The 10,525-nt window shown below is 31.7% G+C and overlaps 1 protein-coding gene across 1 annotated transcript; it reads left to right on the top strand.

Annotated features, from left to right (window-relative positions):
* The first annotated feature begins 3,791 nt into the window (after positions 1–3,791).
* On the top strand, positions 3,792–7,806 carry LOC112006992 (senescence-associated carboxylesterase 101). The gene is made up of 3 exons (XM_065771380.1): positions 3,792–3,854; positions 5,990–6,517; positions 6,779–7,806. The coding sequence occupies exons 2-3, from the start codon at positions 5,990–5,992 to the stop codon at positions 7,637–7,639; spliced, it is 1,389 nt and encodes a 462-aa protein (XP_065627452.1). The 5' UTR covers positions 3,792–3,854; the 3' UTR covers positions 7,640–7,806.
* The last annotated feature ends 2,719 nt before the right edge of the window (positions 7,807–10,525 follow it).

Here is a 10,525-nt window from a genome sequence, read left to right as displayed (position 1 = left end):
TCGTACCGGTATGCAAACCGGTACCGGAATACCCACGTTCCACCTTGGGTCAAATTCCGGGCTGTTCCGGGCCATTCCGGTCATTCCGGTCAATTCCGGCCAATTCCGGCCGAGATGCAAATTTCGGCCGGTACCGAATTTGGCCTATTATTAAAAAAGAAAAAAAAAAAAAAAAAAAGAGTAAAGGTCCAATGGGTGCTAGTAGTTCTTCTGGAGTTCTTTTGATGATGAATTTGATCATTCTCTCATGGAGATGATGAGAAGAGGAGTAAATATTGTATTTTGGTATTTATATTGTCTTGTAAATCTTCTTATTGTGTGATGTTAAATTGATGTTATGTTGATGTTTAAGACTTAAGAGTTAAGACTAAATGATTTGTTTTTTGATATTTAGTTATTAGAATGACAATTTTATGTTCAACAAGAATATATATGAAATATAAAAATTATTTTTAACAACCTCGAAACACCCTGAAACGGTACGCCAAAATTGGCCGGTACCGAAATATTCCATTCCACTGACAAACCGAAACGGGTCTGAACGGTATTATAAAATGGTTATTATTGGAGAGCAAAAAAATAATTTTAGGGGTGACTTGTGAATTTAAATTAGAACCAATAATAATTTACATCTAAATTTTTTTGTAAAAATATTTAAAAATATTGCAATGTAATATTTTTAAAGAGCTTTTCTACCAAGACAAGGTAATCCCTAAATAAAAAAAAAAAAAAAAGAAAAAAAAAAGAAGATGAGCAATCAGACTTTCTAGACCCTTACCAAAAAGAAGTCACTATTCACCTTGCTAGTCAATGAAAGTTTAATATTTCTAACTTGACAGATAACTCGTGCACTGGCGAGGGCAGAGGAAGGTAGGGGTGTGCTCGGTTCGGTTCGGGTCGGTTTTCATGAGTATGGCCAACCGAAACCGAATATTTCGGTTTGTGAAATTCTCAACCGAAACCGACCGAAATGGCTGGAAACTAATCGGTTTCGGTCGGTTTCGGTCGGTTTTCAGTTTTCTAAAGAGAGGGTTATTAAAGTTTTCAGAACCCTAAGTCCCTGACTTTGATCACATATAAAAAACAAAGCAATAACAGAGAGAGTTGTTGAACAAATCAAAATGACAGAGAAAGAAAAACTTCCAACAATATTTGTTCAACAATTTACACCCAGTTTCCAACATAAAATTGAAAATATTTTGAATTAGCAAAAGGGTCTAGACAGAACTTTACCGTTGCTGCACCATAGCAAGAGCCTAACACCATGCTTGAACCTACCACCATGTCTCTGTAATATTTTTTCAATAAAGAACAGAGATATGTGACTCAGAGAGAAGAGAGAGGCATGGCCATGGTCCATGGGCTCAGAGAAAGAAAAAAAAAAAAAAAAGAATGAGGAGGCGCTGAAGCGAGAAGGGTAGAGAGAGACACAGAAAATTGGGGAAGGAGGCGGCTGAAGAAAGGACCATGGGACTCAGAGAAAGAAAAAAAAAAAAAGAATGAGGAGGCGCTGATCTGGGGAAGGGAGAAAAAAAAAAAAATAAAAAAAAAAGAAAAAAAAAAAAAGAACAAGAGGCGCTGATTCTGGGGAAGGGGATGGCTGAAGAAAAGAAAAAGAAAAAAAAAAAAAAAAGAAAAGAATGAGGAGATGGAGATCTGGGGAAGGGACGACTGAAGAAAAGAAAAGAAAAGAATAGTATTATAGGAGGAGGGTTTTAAAACATTAAATAGAAAAAATGTAAGCGGAAGGCTAGAACTGAGAATCAGTTAGCTAAAACTCAAGAAGCATACCACTAAGCTACTATCATTTACTATCTAAAGTTACATAAATATAACATATATTAAATCGGTTCGGTTCAGTTGGTTTCGGCTGAAAAAATTCAGCACCGAAACAGAACCGAAATATTTCGGTTTTCTAAAATTCAAACCGAAACAAAACCAAACCGAAACCGAATCGAAAAATTGAACTCGGTTCGGTCGGTTTTAGTCGTTTCTTCGGTTCATCGGTTTTTTGCACACCCTAGAGGAAGGGTCCAGGAAAGATGTGAAAAAGAGACATTTTTTTTTTTTCATTTGAAGTTTTTGGTAAGAGAGAGCGAGAGAAAGGTGAGAGGAACAACAAATATTAGTGCCGAATTCTTAATATATTATTATCTGAATTTTTTTTTGATAAATTGTAGGAGTAAAAATGTCAAGTTTACTTGTACATATAATTTTCTCTCTATTTTTTTCTATCATGTTTCATTAACGGGGGAATGAAATTTGTAGCGTATCTTTGTATTAGAACCTTAATTCATATTCCTTGTATGTGGGTGTGTGTTTGTTTCTTTTTAAAAAATGAAGATAAAAAATAATGAAGGGCTCTAAGTTTCTAACAAAAGAAGGTTCATCATTTCTTCTTTTCTACACTATCAAAATTTGAAAAATTATAGCCTATTTTCTATGTTTCTTCGGTTCTTCCACCCTAGTCTATGCTTCCACTTTATCCTGTACGAAATGCATTATAACATTAAAGTTTGCCAAAAAAAAAAAAAAGGTATATTGATTGGATAAAGAAAATTTGATGAACCCAGCAAATCAAGTTTTTTTTTTTTTTTTTTGAAATAATATAGACAAAAGACATAGAGAATAGGAAAAGAAAAAGTGCAAAGATAAGACTTACAACATTAGCACTCACAAAATAGTCTAATATTTATAAGTAATAACTAACAAGTAAATCAAGTTAATTAATAGAAACTGCCATTTTTAATTATCTAAATAGAAGCTTTATTATTATTATTATTATTATTATTTTGATAGAAAGCTTTATCTCATTAAAGTAGAATTTGTAATGACGGGTGGCCATGTGCATCACAGGCTTTTTTTTTTAATAAAAAAAAGTAGAAGAAAAATAATAGAAAAAGTGCACCAACATAACAATTTAAGTAATAAGATGTAATTGATAGGCAAAGATTGTAAAATGATAGTACTAATTACTTATTATATCCATCAATCATAACTCATAATGGTGTGAAAAATTCCATCGTCAGAAAGGTTCCTAAAAAGGTAGTGGAGAGAATAAACAAATGCGATTATAGAAAATGAAAACATTCCCATTAAAAAGAAGAATGTATAGAAAAATGACTTAGGAGTCGTCGTAGTTGTCGTCTTGTGATGCATCGATCTAATTTCCTAGGCAATTTCCTTCCTTGTTTGAGTTGTTTCTAGGACCATATGATGAGCTTATATAGTTATAGTTGTAGTGCTCATGTCGCTCAACTTTGCTAAGCGGATCTAAAGCTAAAACACACAGAAGATGACCCAAACTGATCAGTAGTAAGTAACAAATAACCCAAATCATTTCTTTTTCTTTCCTTAGTTGTTTGTCTTTGTTTTTCTTCACTCTTTTTCTCTTCCTTTCAAGTTTGTTTCTTGACCAATTAATTCAATATTAAAGATTGATGCATCATATATTATTTCTTAGCTAATTTTTTCCTATGATTAATTAATCCTTGATGGCAGTTTTAGCAGTGGGTTAGAGTTGGCAAATTTCGTGGTGGTCCCTGATATCCTACAACAAGCATGGACTGCAATTAGTGAACTATATAAAGAAACCAGTCAAAAAGAAGAACCATCTTCCTCAGTGAAATTCAAAATTTATGAGCCACTAAACTGTACAATCATAGCTTTTTTCACTTGGCCTGCTAATAGCAAAGACTGGTTCAGGGAAATGAAGGAGGAGATTTTGTTCATCATCATCTTAAGGGGTATTTTCCTCACTCAATTTCCTGTGCACCAAAAGCAACCAAAGTTCTCCTTAACAAACCTGCGTGGAGCTTTTTACCTCCATTTTTGATGTGCTCCCGAAATCTGTGGTACCTTCTATACTCTGAAAAATCCTCTTTTTTTTTTTTTCATTAATTTTTTATTTTGGTCATAGCACTTTTAAACTTGGCAAAAGTTAAGCAGTCAAGAAACTCAAGACTAGTTCAACTATAGGTCATAACAAATTGCCTGAATAATATATCATTGCCTAAAACTTTTCTATAAGTTTAAACATGTTTGGTCACAAGTAGCTTTGAATAGGGATAAGAAGAGAAGAGACCAACGTGTGGTTGGTAGTCCTTATTTGTCCAAGTATTATTTTTTTGGGAAGGTTTTGCTACATACTAGGTAATTGCTACATAATGGATTACGTGGCAGTAAAAAGAAACCAATATGTCTATGAGTCTACTTGTTCATATTCACTGCACATGACCCTTGAATATATGGGTTTTTTTTTTTTTTTTTTTTGCGATATATCCCATTATGTAACAATTGCTCGTATACAACAAATCCTTTCCTAAAACATTCTAGAAAATTGAAATGATGTCTAAATTGACCATTCTATTTCAATTCTATTAACTAGTAATTAATTAACAGGAAAGTTTATGTGCTGTCCATGTATTATTTTAAAAAATAGATATCAATGAAAATCTATTCTTTCTCAAAAAAAAAAGAAAATCATTATCTATGCCAAGATATCACAAGATATAATGATACAATATTTTAAACTATTCCCCTTATTAAGTTGTCTATCCACTACCTAATTTTATAATATGTTCCAAAACATTAATTTTTGACCTTTGGTTTTTTTATAATTTCAAGATTGTTTTATGTTTATAAATATAATTTTTTTAATTATTATTAAATCGTGATATTTGTGCTCAGGTGCTTTTAAATTGTAAGTTTTGTTCATTATGATTGAGATGATCTTTTAGTCTTACTTTGAATTTTTTGTTTTTTGGCTAAGTAGTATTACTTTGATTTTTCGTTGTCTAATATGTTTCATCCATATATATCTCTCTCTCCTTCTCTCTTCCTTGTCGTGGTGTCACCGATTGATGATGACTAATTACTATATATTCTTGACTCTGTATACTCATGGCTTATGACATAGTAAATCAACTCATCTCTCCCTTTCATGCTGGTGGTGTTAACTGTTAATTAAGATGACTAGTTATTATTATTATTTACAATCATATTACTAATTATTATTAATTGATTATATTCTTTGACTTCACATACTCATGACTTTTGAGATTATATAATTGCAAGATGCTCATTATCTCTTTTCATATTTGTATTATTCTGTCTTTAATCTAATAGATTCTATCATTTTATTTAATTGTGTAAGTTTTATTGATATGTTGGAAAAAATTTATTTGATTTTACAGTTTTACATATCCAAATTATTTCAGTTGAAGAATTTGTTGAACTAGCTAGGTAAAATGTAACAAATCAAATAAGGTAAAAAAGACATACCTCTAAATAATTTAAAATAGAACATAAGCTTATTTTCACATGTTGGCCAGATTATAAGTTTTCGTGCAATATATATGGTTCAAAAGTTTACTACAAGTTTTTACCACTCCAAGCCCGCTCCCACTTGCTATTGGAAGATTAATTTCAAAAGTTGTGTTTCTTATTCGTATGAAGAAACTAATGTTAATTTAATTTATGCAAACTTAATTGGTAGTAATATTAGTTTAGATAATGTATCATTGAGATGAAGTTATATATGTTGAATTTATTAGGAAGTTGTATTTCATTATTTTCTTATTGGAACTTTTCTTTTTTGGGTTTTGACATAATTGTATATTTATAGTTCTTGTTACACTGGTTAGTGACTAATATTCATAGTTACCATGCCACAATAATATTTAAGAATGTGTACAATATGTTATATAAGTTTCATTATTATTTTTATTGAACTTTGAGAATGTGACATGAATAGTTATACATGAGTTGTATTTATTACACAAACAAAAAAAAAAAAAAAAAAAAAAAAAAAACATACAGCCCAAAAAACCACTAAAACTATGACTTAATTCACAATTTTCATGTTAGAAATCGTAACTTCAACTCACGGTTTTAGTTGTTTTTTGCTGTGTAAAACAGTGTAAAACAGTTTTTGTGCAACAAATATTTCCATATATATTAACATGGTACGATTTGTATCATAATGCAGATGGCCAATTCCAAACCATTAATTATCACTGGAAACTCACTGGGAGGATCTGTTGCCTCTCTCTTCACCTTGTCATTGCTCGAAAAAATCAATTTTACTAACACCAAACGCCCACTTTGCATCACTTTTGGTTCACCCCTTATTGGGGATGAAGGCCTGCAAGAAGCCATATCAAACTATCCAACATGGAACTCTTGCTTTTTGCATGTAGTTTCTGACCAGGATCCAGTTCCCAGAGTCTTAATTAATGGTTACCAGCCTTTTGGCACATTTCTCTTGTGTTCAAAGCTGGGTTGTTCTTGTTTTGAGGATCCTCGAACCATTTTGGAGTTGTTGAAGGCAACCTACTCAGGGAGTCCTGGAAATCAAGATCCTAATCCAGTTTTTGATGTCTATGGAACATTTGTGAAGGATATCAATCGGAAGGTAATTTGTAAGGATACTACAATGTTGCCTGAAAGGACTACACAACCATTACGGGCATGCATTACTACACAAATAGTAGCAACCGGACTGATGCAACCAGAGGTAACCTAGTTACAATTCTTTTTGGATATTATATAATTAAAATGCTTACTTGAGCTATATCATTGTATGGTACTTTCATGTTACACCTAGCTAGAAAATACACTAAATAGAATAGTGTAATGAATTAAATGCTCACCGATTAACAACTAATTCCAAAGCCTCTAATGTTTATGGATAAAAACTACTACAATTTGAAGTCTTTGTCCTTGTAATCTTTTAAAACTCCACTTCTTGCCCAACTCATTTTACAAGTTATTGCAGCAACAACGACAGAATGTTGACATCAACATTATCATTACAGAGATAGCAAAACGGGAAAAAATGACAGCAATGCTGAAAAGGGAGGCTTTTGATCCCACCAAGGGGTTGAATGACATTAAAGTGAATATGGCCTACCTAGAATGGTATAAGAAGTTGTCTAAAGATGACGGAATTGGATACTATGACAGATATAAGAATGAAAGCCGTAATGGAATGAAGAAGACTGATATGGATGTGATAAGGTATAAAAAATCCCTCACATGTTTTTGGGAAAAAATGGTTGATCAAGCGGAGAAAAGACCCCAGACAGTAGGCGCCTTCCTTCGTACCCGCTCGATCTTTGGGGGAACAAATTTCCGAAGGATGATTGAACCACTGGATATAGCTGATTACTACAACATTGAGGGCTCAAGAGACTACATAAAAAATGGAAGGGCCGAACATTACAAAAAATTGGAGCAATGGTTGAAAGAAACTGAGAAACCTTCAAGTTCAAGTGGTCCAAATGATTTGAAGAAACAGAATGTGAAGTCAAGTCTGACGGAGGATTCTTGCTTTTGGACACATGTTGAGGAGGCTCTCATTTTATGCGACTCGCTGAATGGCAGAGAATCAGGTGTTATGAACAAAGAATCATCAAAGAAGAAACGAAAATCAAGTGCTATGGACGAAGAATCATCAAAGAAAAAACTGGTTGAGTTTGAAAACTATGTATACGGTTTGATGAAAAATTATGCAGTATCTTCTGAGATTTTCTTACCTAAGAGCAGCTTCATGAAATGGTGGGGAAAGTATAGAGAAATTATGGAAACTTCTTATAGCTCACCTCTCACTAACTTAATTAAGAATGTCGAGAATTAGGAGGAATATACTAAGGGCACCCTAGTGATTCCTGAGATGTAAAATTATATATTTCAAACTTGTCTGGCATTCAAAATTTATTCCCCAATAAATTGTAAATTGATGACATCATCTTTTCAATCATTATTATTACTAGTCATGGATCCGCACAAGACTTGACAATGTGCTATTATTTTCGTAATGGAATATATGTGCAATCTATTTTCTAAGAACTTCAAGATCATATAGTAGGGTTAACCATAACAAAGGATTTCTACCCATAAGAATATTATTTAAAATATTAGTCTAAAAAAAGCTATTTTTATCTTGCCCTTTACAAAAGCAACCAAGTGCAAAAGGAGGGTTTATTTTTTATTTTTCAAACTAAAATAAATTACGCCATATTGTTTGTTGGATTTAGATCTTCTAGATTTCCTAAGGTACTCTACCAAATAGATTTCTTTAAATCCTAACCACTCTTTAATGATTTAATTGTCTAGATTCTGCTATGTCAGTATTTCACTAAAAATATTCTTAATTATTTTGTTTGCAACATTATTTTATTATTTTAAAAATATTATTAGTGGAATGCTAATATAACAGAATATAGACTATTAAATTATTAAAGTGTGGTTAGGATTTAAGAAAATCTATTGATAGAGTACTCTAAGAAATCTAGAGGATCTGAATCTGTTTGTTTGCTCTGTCAACTAATGAAAATTTTATATTCTCCATAAATAAAAACCTATATTTTTACTTTAATTTTTGTTCAAAATTTTAATTTACTCCTATTATGAGCCAATCCATTTTTGAAACGATATATATAGTGGTGATTGGAAAGGTAAGAAAAAAGTATAGTTTTCTCATCATCTAAAAAACTTTCACTTGCATACCTCTATTGTGATGTTGTCTTTAATCTTACACCACTGTTCGTTGTCATCCATAATCATAGTTCTCTCTCTTTTAAAGCATACAAAAGAATCATTATAATCTTTCCTACTAAATTATTGCTCTTCTTGATACATCTGTAAATATCTACCGAATCGAATATATCAATACGTTTTGCAAACAAAACACAAAATGTCATATGAGCAATTATTACTCAACAATGATTAGTTGGACCCATTAAGAAAATAACTTTATATTGATAACCTATAGAAACAACTGTTTCCACACACACACACACACAAATTGTAAATTTGTCCACTCAGAAAAAGAAAAAAGAAAAAGAAAGACAAATAGCAAAGCCTCATAATCAAGCTGCTATATAAATCAATTATAAAAGAAAAATAATGAAAATCTTATTGCAAAAGTTAAAATATGTCACTTATCTAATCATTTTTGTTTGACTTGTTGGTTCCAATTATGGATAACACTCCTCTCTACAAAAAGAAGACTGTCCTAAAATAAATAAGATTCCATCTATATATAGTTTAAGCTTTTTGGTAAGGATAATTTATCATGTGTAGTGTGACTAGAAGTCTTTTGGCTAAAAATTGCAAAAAATGAAGTTTATTTGCGTTATGGGCACTGTTTCAACTTAATTAGGGAATTGAGGAAAGAGAGTGAATTTCGGCAATGGTGTTGCCGAAATTCTAACAAAAGTATGAGAGAGAAAGAGAAAAAATGGGAGAGAAAAAATTTTGAATTTCGGCAATGGTATTGCTGAAATTCCTGCTGTCCAAACGCGCTGACTGAAGTGTGCGGGTGCCCAAAGGAAATCAATTGTGGCCATGTCATTGCCGAAATAGGGAAAAAAAAATTTTGTGGCAATTGTGGCAATGCCATTGCCGAAAATGGGAGGGGAAACAAAAAGTGAATGTCGAAATCTTGGGGGAATTAAAAAAAAATATAACATGCTATGTACACAATATTTTCACAACAAATTACAGGTAATTAGTTATTATTAGTTCAAATTTGAATTTAACACTGAGATTACTTTTTTAATCTAACAATAACAATCAGTAACAACCTGTCACTTAGAATTTGTTATAAAAATGTGGTAAAAATTATGTGCAATTATAATTTCTCCAAAAAAAAACAAAAAAGTGTAATGGATTTGTGGCAATGGCATTGCCAAAATAAGAGGGGGAAAAAATTTTGTTGCAATTGATTTGTGGCAATGGTATTGCCAAAAAAGGGGGAAAATTTATGGTAATTGTGGCAATGCCATTGTCGAAAATGGGAGGGGGAAAAAATATGTTACAATTGGTTTTCGGCTATGGCATTGCCTAAAACCAATTGTAACATTTTTTTTTTTTTTAATATATTGGGTTTTATGATTTATGGCTCAATTGAGATTTGAGAGAGACGATGAGTCCAAGTTGGTTTTCCAGCTATATTTTATATACTTTGTATTTGGCTACCAATACCATGAGCACAACTGACCTGTCATATAAAATATAGCTGGAAAACCAACTTGGACTTATTGTCTCTCTCAAATCTCAATTAAGCCATAAATCATAAAACCCAATATAAAAAAAAAAAAAAAAAATGTTACAATTGGTTTTCGACAATGACATTGTCACAATTGCCATAAATTTTTTTCCCTCTATTTCGGCAATACCATTGCCACAAACCAATTGCAACAAATTTTTTTCTCCTCCTATTTCGACAATGCCATTGCCACAAATCCATTACACTTTTTTTTTTTTTTTGAGAAATGATAAGTGCACACAATTTTTACAACATTTTTACAACAAATTCTAAGTGACAGGTTGTTACTGATTGTTATTGTTAGATTAAAAAAGTAATCTCAGTATTAAATTCAAATTTGAACTAATAATAACTAATTACCTGTAATTTATTGTGAAAATATTGTAAAAATATTGTATACGTAGCACATTATATTTTTTTAATTCCTCCCCAGATTTCAGCATTCACTTTTTTTTTTCCCCTCCCATTTTC

The sequence above is a fragment of the Quercus suber genome, unplaced genomic scaffold (genome assembly GCF_002906115.3).
Source record: "Quercus suber isolate HL8 unplaced genomic scaffold, Cork oak 2.0 scaffold_43, whole genome shotgun sequence".
In the NCBI taxonomy this organism is placed as follows: domain Eukaryota; kingdom Viridiplantae; phylum Streptophyta; class Magnoliopsida; order Fagales; family Fagaceae; genus Quercus; species Quercus suber.
This window is presented reverse-complemented; position numbering and strand designations above follow the sequence as displayed.